A 23,622-nucleotide genomic window follows, 5' to 3' on the forward strand; every position below is an offset into this window, starting at 1 on the left:
TCCAGCAACTCAAAGAAGATATGTCCTACTCCCCACCTCGACAGAGTAGTGTCTCAGCTGTTAGGAATAAGCGTCCTTTGGCTCAAAGGAGGGGATACACACCACGGGCCTCCCTATGGTTCTACCTGCGTGACCACGGAGAGGACATGATGAGGTGGGATGGCAAGCCTACCTTGACCCTACAGGCACGAGTGCATGAACTGCAAGGAAGAACAATCACTCAGGGAGGCTCTTCCAGGAAAGCTGCTGCTCCAGTTTCCAGTGAGCAAGTCCCCAGACAGAGGAGTAGAAGCACTACCGGTTGGGGAGTGAGCAAGCGACTGTGTGGGGCTGAGCTGACGGCTAAACCACGACAGGGACCTGGGATTCCTGGTGGACAGGAAGCTCAACATGAGCAAACAGTGTGCTGCTGTGGCCAAGAAGGCCAACAGGATGCTGGGTTGCATCAAAAAGGGCATCACCAGCAGAGATAAAGAAGTCATCATCCCACTCTACTCAGCGCTTGTCAGGCCACACCTGGAGTACTGTGTCCAGTTCTGGTCCCCTCTATACAAAAAAGATGTGGACAGGCTGGAAGGGGTCCAGAGAAGGGCCACCAAGATGATCAAAGGACTGGGAAACCTGCCATATGAGGATAGGCTGGGAGAACTGGGTTTGTTCAGCCTTGAGAAAAGGAGGCTCAGAGGGGATCTCACCACCATGTACCAGTACTTAAGGGGTAGCTACAAAGCAGATGGAGACTCCCTTTTTCCAAGGAGTCACATGGAGAGGACAAGGGGGAATGGACAGAAGTTACTCTTGGGGAGATTCTGATTGGACATGAGAGGAAGATTTTTCACATTGAGGGCAGTCAACCATTGGAATAATCTCCCCAGGGAAGTGGTTGACTCCACCACATTGGACACTTTTTAAGATTTGGCTGGACAGGGTGCCATCTTAGACATCTTGTCTAAGCCTAGAAAGGTTGGACTAGATGATCCCTGAGGTCCCTTTCAACCTGTGGTTCTGTGATTCTGTACCTGGGAGTTATTGGAAAATTGATTTTTCAGAATTACCAAAGTGTAAAGGATATAAGTATTTATTGGTAACTGTCGATACCTTTTCAGGCTGGCCAGAGGCTTTCCCATGTTGCACCAACAAAGCCAGAGAGGTATTAAAAGTGCTTTTAAAAGAAATAAAACCCAGATTTGGAGTCCCTGAGGGATTTTCATCAGACAGGGGACCCCATTTTGTAGCAGAAATTATCCAAGAAGTTTCAAAATTTTTGCAGTTTAAATGGGATTTACACACTCCGTGGAGACCACAATCTAGTGGGAAAGTGGAAAGAGTGAATCAAACAAACAACAAATTAGAAAATTATGTCAAGAAATCCAGAGGAAACGGACCAAGGTTTTGTCTTTGGCATTACTTAGAACCAGAATAACACCGTGAACGCAAGAAAACAGTTAGCCCATTGTAGCACCACCATAGACTTCACACCAAAGGGACCCTTGAAATTAAAGCTAAATCGTATCCAATATTGAATTACTCGAATAAGATTGGATCCAGGGAAAATAATTCTGTATGATTTGGATAATTATTTGTGAAATGGTTAATTGTTATAGGTGTTCTGATAATTTGGATGGGAAAAAGTGAGTCGGCAACGAACGCAGCAGCAGCAACGGTAAGTTCTGTGGCTGGGTGCTAGATTGGGGCGGACAAGGGGGTTCCCGGAGCCAGGGAAGCCCGAGGAAGCACAGAGCACCCGCCAGGTCCCAGCAGCCCTCGCAAGGGAGGCTGACGCGGCCTGGGCGTTGCCACGAGCAACCGCGGGAGATTTTAAATGGCCCCTAGGAAGCGCGAGCGACCAGGGTGTGGCGCGGCAGTTTGGGGAGGGAGGGTGCTGCATCCGGCTTGTAGGCCCACAGCCCAGGAAGTTCTCTAGGTCTCTGCCAGGATGGTGAGCACTCGCTGCAGAGCTAGTACCAGTGTTCCCACGGAGAAAGCCCCAGAGAGGTCTGATGCATCCACCCAGACAGAGCTGGAGGCTTCAGTACAGACGGTAGGTTGCAATGTGTGCCCCAACCCCTTGCCTGGTGAGAAGGTAAGTACCTGCACAAGGTGTGCACAGGTTGATGATCTGCTGTGCCAGGTGGCTGAGTTGCAGGAGACAGTTAGAAGGCTGAGTAGTATTAGTAGAACTGAGGCAGAGACAGATAGGCGGCACCAGAACCATGCTCCTGCAGCAGACATCACTGAGAAGGAGGCGGCGTTTTGGACCCTGGTGACCCGCAAAAGCAGGGCTCTGCCTCAGCCCCCACCTCCCAGTATCACCACCAGCAACAGATTTGTAGCTTTAGCTACTGCAGACACCCACGAGCAAGGTCCACAAGGTGCAACTGTACCAGCAGCACAGAGTAGATACTGCAAAAAGAAGAGAAGAGTGCTCGTAGTGGGTGACTGTTAAAAGGCACTGAGGCACCCATCTGCTGACTTGACAGGGAGTCACGAGAGGTTTTCTCCCTTCCGGGAGCTAAGATCAGAGACATCACTGAGAGGGTGCCACAACTTGTCAAAAGCACTGATTACTATCCTCTGCTACTCTTCCATGTGGGCACAAATGACGCTGCAAGCCAGAGTCTGGGCAGAACTAAGCAAGACTATAAAGCTCTGGGAAAGCAAGTGAAAAATGTTGGTGCCCAAGTTATCTTCTCCTCCATACTACCTGTTGGAGAAAAATGGGTGACCAGAAATAGGCAAATAATACAAATCAACTCCTGGCTACGTGGCTGGTGTCAACGTGAGGGTTTTAGCTTTTATGACAATGGGATGTTCTTCAACAACTGTAGGCTGATAGGGCAGTACGGAATACACCTGTCAGGAAGGGGCAAGGGAATCTTTGGCAGCAGGCTGGCCAACTTGGTGAGGAGGGCTTTAAACTGAGGAACTTGGGGGGAGGGGAACAAACTGGCAATGCTAATGCCATCACACACAATGGGGGAATAAGACAGGACAACCTGAACAGTGATAAAGGTGCTGTGGTGGCCTCATGCGATGGCAACCAGGAGACCAACCACCTCAATGGTGTGCATGGCTATAGCGGATCGTTGTACGCCCCTCCAGGGAAACCTGTGCACTCAAGCACCTTTGTGAAATGCCTGTACACCAATGCACGCAGCATGGGGAATAAACAGGAGGAACTAGAGGTCTGTGTGTGGTCGCAGGGCCATGATCTCATTGCAATCACAGAGATATGGTGGGATAGCTCACATGACTGGAATGTGATCATGGATGGCTACAGGTTTTTCAGGAAAGACAGGCCAGCAAGGCGAGGTGGGGGAGTTGCTCTTTATGTGAGGGAGCAACTGGAATGCATCGAGCTCTGCCTTGGAGTGGAAGGAGAACAAGTTGAGAGCTTGTGGGTAAAACTTAAGGGACAGCCAAATATGGGTGACACTGTTGTGGGCGTTTGCTACAGGCCACCTGATCAAGAGGAGGAAGTTGATGAAGCCTTCTACAGACAGCTGGAAGTAGCCTTGCAATCGCAGGCCCTGGTCCTCATGGGGGACTTCAACCACCCTGATATTTGCTGGAAAAGTAACATGGTGAGCCATGCACGATCCAGAAGGTTCCTGCAGAGCATCGAGGACAACTTTTTGATGCAGGTGGTGGAGGGGACAACGAGGCGAGATGTGCTGCTCAACCTTATCCTAACAAACAAGGAAGGGCTGGTTGAGGATGTGAGAGTTGGGGGTAGCCTTGGCTGCAGTGACCATGAGGTGGTTGAGTTTAGAATACTGCGAGGTAGAAGCAGGGCTACGATTTGGGTTACAGCCTTGGACTTTGAGGGCCATCTTTGGCCTCTTCAAAGACCTGCTAGGAGGAATCCCATGGGCTAGGGCTCTGGAAGGCGGGGGGTCCAAGAGAGCTGGGCAGTATTCAAGGACCACTTTCTCCAAGCTCAAGATCAGTGCATCCCTAGGAAGAAGTCAGGCAGAGGAGCCAGGAGACCCGCATGGATGAGCAAAGAGCTTCTAGAGAAACTCAAATGGAAGAAGGAGGTTCACAGTATGTAGGAAAAGGGACTGGCCACTTGGGAGGAATATAGGAATGTTGTCAGGGTATGCAGAGATGTGACGAGAAAGGCCAAGGCCCACTTGGAATTAAATCTGGCAATGCATGTCAAAGATAACAAGAAGGGCTTCTTTAAATACATCAGCAGTAAAAGGAAGACTGGGGATACAGTGAGGCCACTGCTGAACAAGGAAGGGGCCCTGGTGATGCAGGATGCAGAGAAGGCGGAGTTACTGAATGCCTTCTTTGCTTCAGTCTTTACTGCTAAGGCTGGCCCTCAGGCATCTCAGCCCCCAGAGAGGAGAGAGAAAATCTGGAGAAAGGAAGACTTACCATCAGTTGAGAAGGATTGGTTCAGAGATCACCTATGCAAAGTGGATCCTTGCAAATCCACAGGCCCCGATGGGATACACCCATGAGTGCTGAGGGAGCTGGTAGATGTTCTTGCTGAGCCACTCTCCACGATCTTTGAAAGGTCGTGGAGGACAGGAGAGGTGCCCAAGGACTGGAGGAAAGCAAATGTCACTCCAGTCTTCAAAAAGGGCAAGAAGGAGGACCTGGGGGACTATAGGCCAGTCAGCCTCACCTCCATCCCCGGAAAGGTGATGGAAAGGTTCATTCTGGAGTTCATCTCCAGGCATGCAGAGGAAAAGAAGGTTATCAGAAATAGTCAACATGGATTCACCAAGGGAAGATCATGCTTGACCAACCTGATAGCCTTCTATGATGGCATGACTGCCTGGGTTGATGAAGGCAGAGCAGTGGATGTTGTCTATCTTGACTTCAGTAAGGCATTTGACGCTATCTCCCATAGTATCCTCACAGGCAAGCTAAGGAAGTGTGGGTTAGATGAGTGGACAGTGAGGTAGATAGAGAACTGGCTCAACAACATAACTCAGAGGGTTGTGATCAACAGGGCAGAGACTGGATGGAGGCCTCTAAGTATTGGTGTTCCCCAGGGGTCTGTGCTGGGTCCAGTCCTGTTCAACATATTCATCAATGACCTGGATGATGGGATAGAGTGTAACCTCAGCAAGTTTGCTGATGACACCAAGCTGGGAGGAGTGGCTGATATACCAGAAGGCTGTGCTGCCATCCAACGAGACCTGGACAGGCTGGAGATCTGGGCCGAGGGGAACCTGATGAAATTCAGCAAAAGCAAGTGCAAGGTCCTACACCTGGGGAGGAACAACCCCATGCACTAGTCCAGGTTGGGGGCTGAACTACTGGAAAGCAGCTCTGTTGAGAAGGGCCTGGGAGTGCTGCAGACCGTGAGCCAGCAATGTGCCCTTGTGGCCAAGAAGGCCAACAGTATCCTGGGCTGCATTAAAAGGAGTGTGGCCAGCAGATCAAGAGCGGTTTGCCTCCCTCTCTACTCTGCCCTAGTGAGACCACATTTGGAGCACTGTGTCCAGTTTTGGGCCCTCCAGTTTAAGAAGGATGTGGAACTGCTTGAGCAAGTCCAGCGGAGAGCTACCAAGATGATCAGGGGGCTGTGGCATCTCCCTTAATGAGGAAAGGCTGAGAGACTTGCGTTTGTTCAGTCTGGACAAGAGAAGACTGAGGGGGGGGATCTTATCAATGCTTATAAATATCTAAAGGGTAGGTGTCAGGATGATGGGCCTAGGCTATTTTCAATAGTGCCCAATGACAGGACAAGGGGCAATGGGCACAAGTTGGAACACAGGAAGTTCCACCTGAAAAAAACATGTTTACTGTGAGGGTGACAGAGCAGTGGAACAGGCTGCCCAGAGGAGGTTGTGGAGTCCCTGTCCCTGGAGACATTCAAAACCCACCTGGATGCGTACTTGTGCCCCATGCTCTAGTCGTACCTGCTCAGGCAGGGGGGTTGGACAAGATGATCTCCAGAGGTCCCTTCCAACCCCTACCATTCTGTGGTTCTGTGATTCACAGATTATGCTACCACAATGGGACAGAAATCAAAATCTATGGGAATTACTAGCCTGAGGGGGAAACCAGTAGATCCTCCTTTTGTTCTGGATGTCTGAATTCAGTAGGACAAATGCATAGTTCATGCTTGATAGGAGTTCCCACTCCCCTAGAACTATTAAAGAATTACACCATGCTCAAAGCATTTTAAATAAATATAACTTATAGTAGCCTCTACAGCCTGGGAAAAACACTACAAGTATAGGAAGAGGAAAGCTAAAAGTTGAAGTACGAGGGACGCTCCCTGCTAAGAATTTTATTACTTTTGTAAATTACACTGCAAAATGTGACAATTTTACATGATTACAACCCCCTCTGACTTGCAAAATAGTAGAGACCATAAGGTACACCTGGGCCCACACTCAATTACCTTTGGAATGGTTCTTACTTTGTGGAAGATTAGTTTATGCTTATGTTTCAGCAAATACAACCAGAGGCCCTTGCTCTATAGGAAGATTGGTCCCTGTGCTGGTTTTGCCTGAGAAGGGGTTAATTCTCTTCACTGTAGTGCCTGTGGTGGTCAGGGTCCTTTCCAGCTTCCCATGTTCTGCCAGGTGGGCAGGGGGCTGGGAGGGGCGGGGCCACAGCAGGGGCAGCTGACCCCAACTAGCCAATGGGACATTCATTCCATACCATGTGACACCATGACCAGTATATTAATGGGGGCAGTTGGCATGCAGGGGTAGTTGTGACTTGGGGACTGGTGGTGTTGGGTTGGCAGGTGGTGTGTGGCTATGTCATGTGTGGGTTGGTGGGTCATTCCCCTTCCTGCCCCCATTCCCCATCCCAGGTTTTGCACCTCTCATTGTTTTCCTTTCCATTGTACTTTTTTGGTTGTTGTTTTAGTTTAATTATTAAACTGTTATTATGCCAACCCATGTGATTTACCCTTCTGATTCTCTCCCCTGTCCCACTGGTGGGGGAGTGAGCAAGTGGCTGTGTGGGGCTGAGTTGCCAGCTAAGCCACAACAGTCCCCTTACCTTTAAATAAGAAAGATTTACAACATGAATTGAGAAAAAGAAGAGATGTTTATCAGCTATCTAGTGACTGTGATTCACAAATCATTTTATATAGGCCAAGTGAAATCACAGCAGCTGCCATTCTCACCCCTGAAGTCAGGGTAGTTATGAAATATCCCATTCTAAAATTAATTGCTTGTGTGCTGGTAAAAGATATAAATTTTACTTCACAGGCCTTGGCAGCCATTGATATTGAAATGAGCCAAATCCAAGAAGCCACCTTGGAAAACTGGGCTGCTATTGACTATTTACTGTTAAGACACAACCATGGTTGTGAGGAATTTAAAGGAACGTGGTGTTTCAATCTCTCAGATAATTCACAGTTACTAGAAAAGAAAATACAACAATTGAGAAAATCAGCCTCTGGAGCTTATGAAAGGGAAGGACTGGATCTTTCTTGTGTTGTGGTTTAGCCAGCAACTCAGCCCTACACAGTCGCTCACTCACTCCCCCACCAGTGTGATGGGGGAGAGAATCAGAAGGGTAACGCTCATGGGTTGAGATAAGAGCAGTTTAATAATTGAAATAAAGCAACAACAAAAATACAATGGAAAGGAAAACAACAAGAGGCACAAAATAGGGGGGGGAGGGTGGTGTGTGAACCACCAAAACAAACACCACACCAACTCACTAACCCAACAGCACCCCATCCCAAGCCACAACTGCCCCCATTAATATACTGGTCATGGTGTCACATGAACATCCCATTGGCCAGTTGGGGTCAGCTGCCCTGACTGTGGCCCCGCCCCTCCCAGCCTCCTGCCCAGGTGGCAGAGCACAGGAAGCTGGAAAGGCCCCTGACCACCATAGGCATTACAGTGAAGAGAATTAACACCCTCTCAGCCAAAACCAGCAAATCTTGGTTAACCCAATTTAGGATGGCTACAGTAACTGTTTGTAAATATCTTATTAATTGTATTAATAATCAAAACCACTTGTTGTCTTATTCAGTGTACCCTGAGGAGATACAAAGGAATGGTTTGAGATTTCGAGGTGTTGAGACACCTCAAGCCTCAAAAAGGGGGGAGATGTTTGTGAGAGAACAACCCCCCGTGGAAAGAAGGGTTATTGTCTATGTTTAATCAGCATGAATCTAGACTACTTTCTTTTTGATCAAGCATTGTTTTATGTTTCACTATTTAATCTAAACTTAGGGATGGGATATCTTGGCTATCAGTGATTATTCATTTAATCAAAGACAAATGTTCCTTTTGGAAGAAAATAAAGGAGAGTTGGCAAGAGAAAATATCCTTGAGTTGTCCTTTGGTGACATGTGACCATATATATGGATAAAAAGGGTTAGGGTACTTCATCTGTGAAGACCACCAAAGACCCCCGAAGAGAGGAAGACGTGCGCAGAAGGATCTGAAGTGGAGCCAAGAGAAGTGATTTAATGCCATTATGCAACCTATGTAGATTAGAATTAATATGTATTAGATAGGTGGAATATGTATGAAATTATTGTATAAATATAATGAAGTAGCTGGCTTCAATGTGCTTGATTTGTGGAAAACCACCGAGTACCCAGGCTTACGCAACCCTGAAATAAATTAGCAATGTCTCTCCTGAGTGTGTGATTATTGACTCATTGCACACCAGAGGATGAATGCACTTTTCGGACAAAGGCATCACTTGTTTGTTTGGATTTTTATTCCCCACGCCCTTGGTTTTTATGCCTGCCATTCTTGATATTTTCTTTTTCATTATATTATTATTGTTATTATTAGTAGTACTATTACTATTACTCTTTTATATTACTTATTAAACTGTTCTTATCTCAGACCACGAGTTGTCTTACTTTTGCTCTTGTGATTCTGTCCCCTATCCCACTGGGGTGAGGGGAGAGAAAAAGTGGCTTTGTGGTGATTAGTTGCTAACTGGGGCTAAACCACAACAAAGTACTACCATCTATATGGCATACAGCAACCACAGAAGTGATGACATACAGTATTATGTAGCATTTAACATCATACCATTCAGTTCATTGGCTATTCTCACCCAAAATCAAAATCCCTTGAGGCACACATCAGAATTCCCCATCATCCCTGTCATGGTTTTGGCTGGGATTGAGTTAATTTTCTTCTTAGTATCTGGTATAGTGCTGTGTTTTGGATTTAGCTCAAGCTAAATTTGGATTTAGCTCAAGCACAGCTAATTCCCTTCAGGTACTGGATGCCATTCTCCATAGTTGTCCATTTTCCTGGGCGATATGTAACATCTTCTTTAAAGGGATACCTCTCCTTCACTCCAGAAGGGAGTCACCTCCAGAGGCTGAGGGCTTGTGTTTTTTCCCCAATTGCTTTGTCAACGCCCCCTTCCCCAGAAAGCGATCCCAGTTGTTTGGCTTCTTTTCCCTCTAGTTCCAGGCTACTGGCCCCATTATCCCAGCATCGGAGCAGTTAGGTGACAGTGTGCTCACCTGAACCATGGTTGAAATCTTTTTGCATATCTCGCTACTCGCTCAAGGACAGGGATCGGGTGGTCTCTATTTCATTTATGACTTTCATTTATAACTACCTAGATTAATAGGAGGTAAAGCAAAAGCTGCGCGCGAAAGCAAAGCAAAACAAGGAATTCAATCACTACCCATCGGCAGGCAGATGTTCAGCCATCTCCAGGAAAGCAGGGCTCCATCAAGTGTTATGGTTACTTGGGAAGCCAAACGCCATAACTCCAAACGTACCCCCCTTCCTTCTTCTTCTCCCAGCTTTATATACTGAGCATGATGTCATATGGTATGGAATATCCCTTTGATTGGTTTGGGTCAGCTGTCCTGGCTGTGTCCCCTCCCAGTTTCTTGTGCACCTGGCAGAGCATGGGGAGCTGAAAAAGTCCTTGACCAGTGTAAGCGCTACTTAGCAACAACTAAAACATCTCTGTATTATCACCACTGTTTCCAGCACAAATCCAAAACATAGCCCCATACTAGCTACTACGAAGAAAATTATCTCTATCCCAGCTGAAACCAGAACACGTGGTTTCAGCTGGGATAGAGTTAACTTTCCTCCTAGTCGCTGCCATAGTGCTGTGCTTTGGACTTAGTATGAGAATAATGTTGATAAGACACTGATGTTTTAGTTGTTGCTAAGTAGTGCTTATACTAGTGTGGTGGTGCAGCCTTTCCCCCCTGCCGGGCCACTCTGAGATCCCACGATAAGCCCTATTGTGTTTTTGTCTTGGTCAGAAGACTTGGGCATCAGGCAATCTCTGTCCACTCCTGGACTGTCTGCTGCCTGACTTGTGTACCAGAATTGTGGCCAGAATGTAAAATATTGACCAAAGCCAATCATCTCGATCCTATAACTAGCGATCCAAGAGGGAGACCTTTTGAGCTCTCCGGGACTGCAACGGGCTGTATGACCCAGTAGCTCCCCCTGGGCTGGGCTGCCTCTCAGGGTAGATTTCATGAGGATTGAAAGATTGTCTGATGATGATTTTGCATGGACTCCAAGGCCTGATTTCGCAAGGTTCACTGGCTGTGCACTGATGAATGCCAGCACACAAAAGTGAGTAATTTGTGAAACTCACAAAAAGGGAAATTTTATTCACAGCTTAACCTTGGTGTGTGTGTAATTAAAAAAAAAAATATATATATATATGTATGTATTATCCCTATTCTTATAAACCGTTGACCAAGTCTGAGACTAAGACTGGACCTAGCTGCACCTAGACCTCTCTCTGAAAGGTGTTTAGAAAGCAAGGGGGTCTATTTTGAACCTCGTGACTCCATGGGAGGGTCCTCCTTATCCCCTGCATCCACAATCCCTCTGTGAATCATTCTAACTCAAGCATATCTGAATTTTCCTTTTTGCACTTCTTCCATGTAAGTAACAGAGTGAACCTTGCCATTCTCGAATCTTTAACTAAGTTGCTATCTTGATTGTAACAAATTCCATCAAATTGCTGTTTTAAACTGGCTGATGCTGTTAAGAATTATACAACCTAATTCTGTGATCTTTCTCAAAAATATTAATAAATCTTAAATCAGTAACTAATGCTGTGTAACAAATCATATTCCAGACAATTTGGTGTAGTCGGCCATATCCGCAAGGTTTTATTTGTGACAATTTGGCATAATCGGCAGGATACACAAATCTGTATTTGCAACTAGTCAAAGGACTTTTCCAGCTTCCCATGCTCTGCCAGGTGCACAAGATGCTGGGAGGGAGGGCAACCAGGACAGCTGACCCAAAATGGCTAAAGGGTTATTCCATACCGTAAGACATCATGCTCGGTATATAAGCTGAGGGGAGTTGGCCAGAGGGCAGCGATTGCTGCTCGGTGACGGGCTGGGCATCATTTGGTGGCTGATGAGCAATTGTATCATGTATCACTTGCTTTGTATGTTGTTGTTGTTATCGCTACTACTACTACTATTTTGCTGTATTGTAGTTGAATTTCTAAAGTGTTCTTAACTCATGAGTTTTCTCACTTTTATTCTTCCAATTCTCTCCCCCATCCCACCGGGCAGGGAGTGAGCAAGCTGCTGTGTGGTGCTTAGTTGCTGGCCTCCATTGGGATGCTGGGCATCCCCAGTTGTTGGGAAGGAATATGTGGGTTGAAACAGGCTCAAGCTTGTTGCTCTCTTCAAAGTTCTTTCTGTTAGTTGTACAGTTTTTATACTGTATATGCTATACTGAGTCTTTATACTTGGTTTTGGCTCTATACTGAGTTTTTAATGCTCAGTTTGGCTGAGCCACGTATACACCCACCCATTCTGGCCTCACTAACTCAGGAAGATATGTATTTGCTTATTATTATTATTATAGTTGTTATTATTGTTAACTCAAGGGCAGTTACACAGCCATCTGATTCTGTCAACTGTTCTAGCCATCTATCTAGAACAAAGACTACCTACTATCTCCTTTGTGTTAAGTTCAGCTTTTTGTAACAGTTGTCATCAGTCACTCCCTACTTCTTCACTTAGCTTCCTGAGTACATAGTCCTTGCCTGTCTCCTCAGAGCCTCCTTCCATTGTAGGAGCTCATTGATCAGTCACAACATGAAGCGTTTAAATTTTTTAATTGAAAAAGATAATTTTTCTGTAAGATACATTTTTGACATTGTATATAAATACCGTTGACCAAGTCTGAGACTAAGACTGGACCTAGCCTCACCTAGACTGCGGATCTGGGGATCTGCCAATCGAGGTGGCCCTGACCAATCAGAGCTCTGGAAGGGGATAACGTCCCAGTAGTGCACATAAAAATATGCTATGGAAAAGAGTCTGGGTCATTCCTGTCTCGGGCAAATGCAAACCCATTCGTGGGATTTCTTTTGCTTGAGGACCTGGGTGCCCTTAGTCACTGGTGTGGGAGTGTAGTAGTTTAGCCCCAGTCAGGAATTAAACACCACACAGCCGCTCGCTCGCTCCCCACGCCACAGCAGGATGGGGGAGATAACTGGAAGAGGAAAAGTAAGAAAACTCATGGGTTGAGATAAGAACAGCTTAACAATTACAATCATAATAGTAAGAGTTAATAAAAAATATTATTAATAATAATATAACAAATAGGAAAATAACGAGAGAGAGAGGGAGAGAGATAAAACCTCAGAAGGGAGGAAAATACCAAACAAGTGATGCAATCACTCACCATCCGCCAACTGATGCCGCCAGTCCCTGAGCCACGATTGCTCTGACAATATCTCTTTTTCACTTGGAGTACAGCGTTTTCTACAAAAAACCGCAACGCCTAAGAACGCTTGTATTTCCTTTTTGCTAGTTGGTGGAGACATGGCTGTTATTTTGTTGATCACATACATTGCGATCTGACGAAGTCCATCTTGCCATTTCATACCTAAAAACTGGCTCTCTTGTGTGGGTCCCTTGACTTTACTTTGTTTTATGGCAAAACAGGCCTTCAGAAGGGTTTGGACTATTTTCCTCCCTTTCTCAAAAATTTCTTCTACTGTGTTGCCCCACACGATGATGTCATCAATGTATTGAAGGTGTTCTGGAGGTTCTCCCTGTTATGATACGGTCTGAATCAGTCCATGGCAAATGGTAGGACTGTGTTTCCACCCATGGGGCAGTCGATTCCAGGTGTCCTGGACACCACTTCACTCGGAAGCAAACTGTGGCCTGCACTCTGCTGCCAAAGGGATTAAAAAAATGAATTATTGATATCAATTGTGGCATACCACTTGGCTGCCTTTCACTCCAGCTAATATTGAAGTTCTAGCATGTCTGGCACAGCAGCACTCAGTGGCGGCGTGACTTCATTCAGGCCACGATAGTCTACTGTTAGCCTCCACTCGCCATTAGACTTCCGCACTGGCCATATGGGACTGTTAAAGGGTGAGTGGGTCTTACTGATGACTCCTTGGCTCCTCAGTTGATGAATGAGCTCATGGATGGGAATCAGGGAGTCTCGGTTGGTGCGATATTGCCACCGGTGCAATGCTGTGGTAGCAATCGGCACCTGTTGTTCTTTGACCTTCAGCAACCCCACAACAGAAGGGTCCTCTGAGATACCGGGCAAAGTATAAAGCTTGTTTAATTTCCTCTGTGTCCAAGGCAGCTACACCAAATGCCCACCTGTATCCTTTCTGGTCCTTGAAATACCCTCTCCTGAGGTGGTCTATGCCAAGGATGCACGGAGCCTCTGGGTCAGTCATAATGGGGAGCTTTTGCCACTCATTGCTGGTTAGGCTCACTTCGGACACCAATATAATCAGCTGTTGGGAACTCGCTGTCACTCCAGAAATACTGATGGGTTCTGCCCCTGTATAGATTGATGGCATTAGGCAGTGGTGTCCACTAGAGCCTTTTATTCCTGTGGGTCTGATGTGCCAGGCCATCAAATCCACACAGTCCAGTAAACCTGGTTGTCCCTTTCCTCCACCTGGCTGGAGGCAGAGCCCCTCTACTTCTGGTCGTAATGCTCATTACTCACTTCTTGTAAATGCAAATCAATCATCCCTTTATTAAGATCAGAAGGAAAATGAGCCATTCTGCTCTGTCTGGGAAGAGCTCACTGGAAACAGGAGCAACAATTTTCCTGGAAGAACCCTTTTTTGTGACTGTTTTTCCTTGCAACTCACATACCCGTGCCTTGAGGGTTGAGGTAGATTTTCCATCCCAGTTCCTCATATACTCTTCGCGGTTATGCAGTTAAAACTATAGGGTGCCCCGTGGTGTGTATCGTCTCTCTTGAGCAAGGGGACGCTTACTCCTTATGTCTGAGATACTGGTCCGTATAGGTGGGGAGTAGGACATATCCTCTTTGAGTTGCTGAAACTTCCAGGACAATTTTTCCACAGCCAAAACACAGGCCAATAGGGAGGAAGACACACTTTCCTCGTATTGCCAGAGTTGGCCTACCAATTCATCCATCGTTGCTTCTCCTCCCTCTTTCCAGGCCATTACTGCCAATGAGCTTGCAGGTGACGATGGTGCACTCCGTACAAACTTCCGACACATGGGTCATGTGCACTTGACTTCATCTGGATTGTTGATAAATGCTCTTCGTTTAGGTCATCATTAATCACCTTCAGCATGGCTAACTCCCTCAGGTACTGGATACCTCTCTCCATGATGGTCCACTTGCCTGGGTGACATATAACACCCAGTTACAGCAGTGGAAGCCAAGCAACTGGCAGCACAGAGGCAAACCCATCTGGGCTGCTGCACTGTGGCAAGATATTGCTGCACGGGTAGAGAACCTGGTTGTGAAAGTGCATCATGTGAATGCTCACGTACCCAGGAGTCGGGCCACTGAAGAACATCGGAACAACTAGCAGGTGGATCAGGCTGCTAAGACTGAAGTGGCTCAGGGAGATCTATATTGGCAACATAAGGGTGAACTATTTCTAGCTCGGTGGGACCATGACACCTCAGGCCATCAAGGGAGAGATGCAACATACAGGTGGGGTCGTGATCGAGGGGTGGACTTGACCATGGATGCTATTGCACAGGTTATCCACACATGTGAAACGTGCGCTGCAATCAAGCAAGCTAAGTGTGTAAAGCCTCTGTTTTATGGGGGACGATGGCTGAAACATAAATATGGGGAGGCCTGGCAGATTGATTATATCACACTCCCACAAACCTGCCAAGGCAAGCACCGTGTGCTGACAATGGTGGAAGCAACCACTGAACGGCTGGAAACATCGCGTGCCCCATGCCGCCACCCAGAACACTATCCTGGGCCTTGAAAAACAAGCCTTATGGTGACATGGCACCCCAGAGAGAATTGAGTCAGACAACGGGACTCATTTCTGGAACAACCTCATAGACACCTGAGCCAAAGAGCATGGCATTGAGTGAGTGTATCACATCCCCTATCATGCACCAGCCTCTGGGAAAATCGAAAGATACAATGGACTGTTAAAGACTACACTGAGAGCAATGGGGGGGTGGAACATTCAAGTACGGGGATACACATTTAAGCAAAAGCCACCCGGTTAGTCAACACTAGGGGATCTGCCAATCGAGCTGGCCCTGCCCAATCAGAACTGTGGAAAGGGATAAGGTCCCGGTAGTGCATGTGAAAAATATGCTGGGGTAAACAGTCTGAGTTATTTCTGCCTCAGGCAAAGGCAAACCTATTTGTGGATTTACTTTCGCTCAAGGACCTGGGTGCACTTGGTGGTTGGTGTGGGAGGATGGAAGAGTCCAATCTGTACCTCAAGGAGACTTGATTTAGGGTGAAAACAGGCAATGAACTGAACAGTATGCTGTTAAATTGCTATACATTATTTTATGTCATCACTTCTGTGATTGCTATGTGTCATATCAATGATATCATATTAGCAATCCCCCAAATTAATGAAGAATGAAATTTGATTAAATCAAGCAAAGTGCAGTGGTGATGGAACAAGGACTGACTTCAGCATGCAAAAATCTGACACCACACACACCATCTTTCCTTCCCTGAAAGTCTCTTATGATAGATGGAGCCCAAAGTCATGGACTAAATGAACTCAGTGGACATTTTGTGGACATTTGTGGATATTTACAAACATTTTACAGGGGTGGTCATTAGACTAAGGGAATGAGAAATTATATCTGTATAATCTGTTAAAGGATGAGAGGGCATGTTTTAGTTATTGAAGTTGTATTGGATAGTATGGGTCCTGAGCATGACGTAAATGGTAAGGAATATGGGGTGGATACTGTCATGTTTTTAACTGTGATAGAGTTCATTTACTTCACTGTTGCTGGTATGGTGCTGTGTTTTGGACTTAGTTTGAAAATAATGTTGATAATACACTGATGTTTTAGTTGTTGCTAGGTAGTGCTTATCCTAGGCAAGAACTTTTCCAGCTTCCCATGGTCAGCCAGGTGCACAAGAGGCTGGGATGGGAGGGGGTACAGCTAAGTGAGCGGATCCAAAGTGGCCAAATGGATATTCCATATCATATGACATCTTGCCCAGTATGTTAATTGGGGGGAGCTGGGTGGGGGTGGGCAGCGATCGCCGCTCTGGGACTGGCAGCGTCAGTTAGCAGGTGGTGAGCAGTTGCATCACTTGCTTTATTTTTTCCCTGGGTTTTCTTTCTCTCTCTCATTATTTTCCTTTTCATTATATTATCATTATTATTGTTATTGTCATATTAATTATCATTACCATTACTAGTATTACTGTTTTAATTATTAAACTCTTCTTATCTCAACCCACAAGTTTTCTTGCTTTTGCTCTTCCTATTCTCTCCCCCATCCCACCAGTGGGGAGTGAGCAAGTGTCTGTGTGGCGCTTTGTTGCTGACTGGGGCTAAACCACAACTTTGCACTGTGCTTCTTCTTTAAAACTATCTATTAGAAATACTTTCAGGAACTATCTTTGAAATCGCTAGATGTTTCAAGTTAGTGACAGCAAAAAAACCTTAATGCAAGCTAGTGACAAGTAAAAATATTTTTGATAGTCTGGTTTTGAAACCAAAAGTTTTCAAATAAATCTTCCAATATAAATTGCTTCACTTCTGAACGAATTGGCTAAGTATTTAAAAGCACCATAATGGCCTATCACTTGGTTCTTTTAAAAATTAATTTAGCTTTCCCAGTTTTATATGAAATTGATTTGGTTTCATGAGATTTTTTGGAAAGCACCAGTAATAAATTATCTGGGTTATATGATGTGATACATCATTTGTCTACAAGGTTTTTCACTGTGCCAGGTCACTAGTGAGTTCTGCAGTACAAAATAGGAAGGGCATCATTTCTCTCTGCCAAAGAACATGAAGTAATTCCAGAAGAGAGAAAACAACTACAAGGAAAGTTACATTAGTCTGCTAAGTTCAACTAAAAAGCAAATAATTAAACAGAGGAATGAATTCACTTTCAGCACTGTGGTGGGTTGACCCTGGTTGGATGCCAGGTGCCAACCAAAGGCACTCTATCACTCCCCCTCCTCAGCTGGACAGGGGAGACAAAATATAATGAAAGGCTTGTGGGTCAAGATAAGGACAGGGAGAGATCACTCACCAATTACCATCACAGGCAAAACAGACTTGACTCGGGGAAATTAATTTATTACCAGTCACATAAGAGTAGGGTAATGAGAAATAAAAACTAAATCTTGAAACACCTTCCCCCCACCCCTCCCTTCTTCCCAGGCTCAACTTCACTCCTGATTTCTCCACCACCACCTCCTCCTCCCCAAGAAGCGCAGGGGGATGGGGAATGGGGGTTGCGGTCAGTTTATCACACATTGTCTCTGCCGCTCCTTACTCCTCAGGGGGAGGACTCCACAAACTCTTCTCCTGCTCCAGTGTGGGGTCCTTCCCATGGGAGACAGTCTTCCATTAACTTCTCCAATGTGAGTCCTTTCCATGGGCTACAGTTCTTCACAAACTGCTCCAGCATGAGTCCCTTCCACAGGGTGCAGTTCTTTGAACAGACTGCTCCAGCATGGGTCCCCCACGGGGTCACAGGTCCTGCCAGCAAACCTGCTCCAACGTGGGCTCCTCTCTCCATGAGGTCTCAGGTTGTGCCAGAAGCCTGCTCCAGTGCAGGCTACCCATGGGGCCACAGCCTCCTTTGGGCACATCCACCTGCTCTGGCATGGGGTCCTTCATGGGCTGCAGGTGGATATCTGCTCCACCGTGGACCTCCATGGGCTGCAGGAGGACAGCCTGCCTCACCATGGTCTTTACCATAGGCTGCAGGGGAGTCCTTGCTCTGGTGCCTGGAGCACCTCCTCCCCCTCCTTCTTCACTGACCTTGGTGCCTGCAGAGTTGTTTCTCTAACATATTCTCAGTCCTCTCTCTGGCTGCTGTTGCGCAGCAGTTTTTTTCCTCTTCTTAAATATGGTATCACAGAAGTGCTACTGCTGTTGCTGACTGGCTCAGCCTTGGTCAGTGGTGGGTCCGTCCTGGAGTCATCTGGCACTGACTGTCGGGCATAGGGGAACCTTCTAGCAACCTCTCACAGAAGCCACCTCTGTAGCCCCCCTGCTACCAAAACCTTGCCACACAAATCCAGTACAAACATTTTCATCCACAAAATGCTGGTCTGTAGAATTCTTAATTTGGAATTGAGAATTTCTAGTCCCTGTCCTGCACACTAGCCAAACAGAATGTACAGCTAAAGCATTCTGGCTTAGTTTATACAAGACCAAATACCAGCATACAGAACAATTCTTGACTGGTAACTCGATTTTTTGTTGTGTCATTGCTGATTTACTGAGATTCATTAGTCTGTCAAGCTGCAAAACTTCAAATTAGCCTAACCAGTCATAATAGGCTAAGTGGCTACTCATATTCTGAGCTTCTTCAAACTCAGATTCTTTAAAGAAAGAATTCTTTAAAATACTTTGACTAATTATTTAACTTTACGAAACACACAATGTAGCAGTAATCTCTGTGTACATTTAGAAAAACCTTTCTGAAATGTTTTTGAAAGATGGTAATTCACAATTACTATCTGATCAATTTATATAAAATCATTAAAAATTTTACAGCAAGCTATAAATATGGTGAATACATTATTGTCTATTTTCCAGCACTTCTGAGATGAGCAAGAGAAATTTTCCCCTTAAAGTGTTAGTCTATGGTATGGAATATCCCTTTGGTCATTTGGGGTAAGGTGTCCCGGCTGTGTCCCCTCTCAACTTCTTGTGCACCCCTAGCCTACTTGCTGTGGGGATGCAGCATGAGAAAGAGAGAAGGCCTTGACACTGTAAGCACTGTTCAGCAATAACTAAAACATCAGCATGTTAGCAACACTGTTTTCAGCACAAATCCAAAAACACAACACCATGCAAGCTTCTATGAATTTAACTCCATATCAGCCAAAACCAGTACAACTTCTTATATGTAAGTCTGTACAGCTTAATTAAATTTATGCATAACCTTTCACTTCCACAGTTTCTATAATGAAAACAATAATTCTTATCTTAAAAAAAAAGTGAAAAAAACCCACAAACAAACAGTAACAGCTTCATAAAGCCATGAGTACATAAGAAAATCTATAAAATAAGGATACTTTTTTACCCACTAAAAAACAACAAACAAAACTCCCAAATTCAGTAACACCTCACCTGCATCAGCTCTGGACCGCTGACCTGGCGATTTTCCAAATGGGGTCTTCATTCATCTGTGTTTAAGCGAGCAGCAAAGCTGCTGGACTAGGGTGAAAATCCAGTTCTTCCCAACTCCCAAAATATCTTCTTACTCTTGTAATACAACAGCTACTTATTAATCCACCATCCAATCACCAATTTGTTCTTCCTCAAATATAGGAGAAGCACTTTAAATTATATCATTCTGAAAAACAAACCAGAAAGTATAGTCTGATTTGAGAACTGGTTAAAATAAATATTGAAGTGAAACAAAATATTTTTGCTTTTATGCTCAATGAGAAGTCCCTTCATATTCTGTTATTCTGGACACATTCAGTAAACAGAAGGCAGGTAGGCAAGAAGACAGCCAAATATTAAGGCTCGTACTTTTCCTCATATTCTCAGTTTAAGTTCTGTATCAATTCAAAGTCATCCACAGACAGATACACATAGAAAAACCTCATTAAAAAAAAAAAACAACGAAAAAACAAAAACTTTGCTTAGTATAAGAACAAGTACTACTTTAAAAACCCTGCCTGAAAGCAAAAGAAACTGCACTACCTTTACTGGAGGTAAAGCATAAATGAACTACTTCCATTTGTTAGAAAACAAACCAAAATTAGCCATGGTCTCCACTCGGACAAGAGCTATCACCAGGAGGCATGTGGCAACGCAGACAGACCTCCCACTAAAACATGCAGCCACCCAGGTCTCTGGCTGCAGGGAGTGCCAGAGCCTTGCTCCAGTCATGGAGGGCTCCCAAGGCAGGACCTGTGTGAGGTGTGAGCAGGTGGAGGATCTGCTCAGCATGGTGGCAGAGCTGAAAGAAGTTGCAAGACTGAGAAGTATCAGGGAATGCGAGAGGGAGCTAGACTGGTGGAGCCGCTCCCTACCATCCCTGAGACAAGCACACCAGATAGAAGCATCAAGAGAAGGAGTGGCTCCCCTGCCCTCGTGCCGCCAGGCAGAGGGAGGGGACCCAAGAGACGGAAGATGGATGCAGATCCCGATCCCTGCTCGGCGCAGTAGGCAAATCCTCTCCTGGCCGACTTCGCTGCCCCAGGTGCCCTTACACAATAGGTATGAGGCTCTGGAACCTGAGGGCCAGGAGGACGAAGATACAGACAGTGATCCACCCAAGGGGTTGACTAGAGGGAACCAGCCAGCCCCACGCATTACAAAGGCCACTGGTAAGAAAAAAAGAAGGGTAATTGTCGTAGGCGATTCCCTTCTGAGGGGAACAGAGGGCCCAATATGCCGACCGGACTCATCCCATAGGGAAGTCTGCTGCCTCCCTGGGGCAAGGATGAGAGACATTACCAGGAAGCTCCCTAGGCTAGTAAAAGGATCCAATTATTATCCGCTAGTGGTTGTTCAGGTCGGCAGTGATGAGGTAGCTGAGAGAGGTGCAAAGACAATCAAAAGGGACTTTAGAGAACTGGGGCGATTACTTGAAGGATCAGGAGCACAGGTAGTGTTTTCCTCCATCCCATCGGTAGCTGGGAGACATATGGAAAGGAACAGGAAGTCCCATCTCATTAACACGTGGCTCAGAGGCTGGTGCCATTGGTGGAATTTTGTTTTTTTTGATCATGGGGCAGTTTACATGGCACCAGGCCTGCTGGAGACAGATGGGGTTCACCTGTGGCAAAGGGGGAAAAGGATTCTGGCTCAGGAGTTAGCAGGCCTTGTTGAGAGGGCTTTAAACCAGATATGAAGGGGGAAGGGGATAAAACCAGGCTTGCCAGGAATGAGCCTGGGGGTGGCATGCCTGTGTTGGAGAAGAGATCAATAGATCAACTGAAGTGCATTTATACCAATGCACGCAGCATGGGCAATAAACAGGAGGAGCTGGAAGCCATTGCGCACCAGGGAAACTATGATGTGGTCGCCATCACAGAAACATGGTGGGATGACTCACACAACTGGAGCACTGCAATGGATGGCTACAAGCTCTTTAGAAGGGACAGGCAAGGAAGGAGAGGTGGAGGGGTAGCCTTGTATGTTAGAGAGTGTTTTGACTGTCTAGAACTCAACGACGGTAATAAAGTTGAGTGCTTATGGGTAAGGATCAGGAGGAAGGCCAATAAGGCAGATATCCTGGTGGGAGTCTGTTATAGACCACCCAACCAGGATGAGGAGACAGATGAAGTACTCTACAAGCAGTTGGCTGAAGTCTCACAATCTCTAGCCCTAGTTCTTGTGGGAGACTTCACCTTACCAGATATCTGCTGGAAATACAACACAGCAGAGAGAAAGCAGTCTCGGAGGTTCCTGGAGCGTGTGGGAGATAACTTTCTGAAGAAGCTGGTAAGCAAGCAACCACGGTAGGTGCCCCGCTGGACCTGCTGTTTACGAACAGAGAAGGCTTGGTGGGTGAGGTGGTGGTCGGAGGCTGTCTTGGGCTCAGCAACCATGACATGATAGAGTTCTCGATTCTTGGAGAAGTAAGGAAGAGGGTCAGCAAAACCGCTACCCTGGACTTCAGAAGGGCAGACTTTGGATTGTCAAGGAGTCTGGTTAACAGGGTCCCTTGGGAGGCAGTCCTGAAGGGCAAAGGAGTCCAGGAAGGCTGGATGTTATTAAAGAAGGAAGTCTCAAAGGCACAGGAGCAGGCTGTCCCCATGTGTCATAAGTTGAGCAGGCGGGGGAGAAGACCGGCTTGGCTGAATAGGGAGCTTTGGCTGGAACTCAAGAAAAAAAGGAGAGCTTACCGCCTTTGGAAGAAGGGGCAGGTGACTCAGGAGGACTACAAGGATGTTGCGAGGTTATGCAGGGAAAAGATTAGGAAGGCGAAGGCCCAGCTGGAACGTAAACTGGCCGCCACTGTTAAAGATAACAAAAAATTTTTTTATAAATACATCAGTGACAAAAGGAGGGCCAGGGAGAATCTCCCTCCTTTGTTGGAGGCAGAAGGTAAACTTGCCAGGAAAGATGAGGAGAAGGCTGAGGTACTTAATGCTTTCTTTGCCTCAGTCTTTTAATAGTCAGACTGGTCATCCTCAGGGTTGTCAGGCCCCTGTGCTGGGAGATGGAGATAGTATGCAGAATGAAGTCCCAGTTGTTGAAGAGGTGGCAGTCACCGACCTGCTCCTTCACCTGGATGTTCACAGGTCCATGGGGCCGGATGGGATCTACCCAAGGATACTGAGGGAGCTGGCAGAGGAGCTCACCAAGCCACTGTCCATCATTTATCAGCAGTCCTGGTCAACCGGGGATGTCCCAGATGACTGGAAACTAGCGAATGTGATCCCCCTCTACAAGAAGGGTCAGAAGGAGGATCCAGGGAACTACAGGCCTGTCAGCCTGACCTCGGTGCCGGGAAAGGTCATAGAGCAGATCATCTTGAATGCCATTACATGGCATGTGTGGGACAACCAGGGGATCGGGCTCAGCCAGCATGGGTTTATGAAAGGGAGGTCCTGCCTCACTAACCTGGTCTCCTCCTATGATAAGGTGACCCACTTAGCGGATGAGGGGAAGGCTGTGGATGTTGTCTACTTGGACTTTAGTAAGGCCTTTGACACTGTCTCCCACAGCATTCTCCTGGAGAAGCTGGCTGCTCATGGCTTGGACAAGTACACTCTGCGCTGGGTTAAAAACTGGCTGGACGGCCGAGCCCAGAGAGTGGTGGTGAATGGAGTCAAATCCAGTTGGTGGCCAGTCACGAGTGGTGTTCCCCAGGGCTCAGTGTTGGGGCCGGTCCTGTTCAATATCTTTATCAATGATCTGGATGAGGGGATTGAGTGTACCCTCAGTAAGTTTGCAGATGACACCAAGCTGTGTGGAAGCGTCGATCTGCTGGAGGGCAGGAAGGCCCTACAGAGGGACCTGGACAGGCTGGATCGTTGGGCCAGAGCCAACGGTATGGGATTCAACAAGGCTAAGTGCTGGGTCCTGCACTTGGGTCACAACAACCCCATGCAATGCTACAGGCTTGGGGAGGAGTGGCTGGAGAGCTGCCTGGAGGAAAAGGACCTGGGAGTGTTGGTTGACAGACACCTGAATGTGAGCCAGCAGTGTGCTCAGACGGCCAAGAAAGCCAATGGCATCCTGGCTTGTATCAGGAATAGCGCGGCCAGCAGGAGTAGGGAG

At 46.5% G+C, this 23,622-nt stretch overlaps 1 protein-coding gene across 8 annotated transcripts in view; it reads right to left on the reverse strand.

The window, feature by feature from the left end:
* The window catches only part of LOC142049258 (spindlin-Z-like), a 133,086-nt gene that overhangs the window by 30,408 nt on the left and 79,056 nt on the right, over positions 1 to 23,622 (reverse strand). For 7 of the 8 annotated variants that reach the window (XM_075076756.1, XM_075076757.1, XM_075076761.1 and 4 more), the window contains one exon: positions 19,507 to 19,732. In XM_075076756.1, the coding sequence (XP_074932857.1) occupies positions 19,507 to 19,558 (52 nt within the window). In that variant the 5' untranslated portion in view covers positions 19,559 to 19,732. Of the gene's footprint in view, positions 1 to 12,617; positions 13,197 to 19,506; positions 19,733 to 23,622 lie in introns of those variants that run through there. The other variant, XM_075076755.1, reaches the window with a different exon arrangement.

The sequence above is a fragment of the Phalacrocorax aristotelis genome, chromosome W (genome assembly GCF_949628215.1).
Source record: "Phalacrocorax aristotelis chromosome W, bGulAri2.1, whole genome shotgun sequence".
In the NCBI taxonomy this organism is placed as follows: Eukaryota; Metazoa; Chordata; class Aves; order Suliformes; family Phalacrocoracidae; genus Phalacrocorax; species Phalacrocorax aristotelis.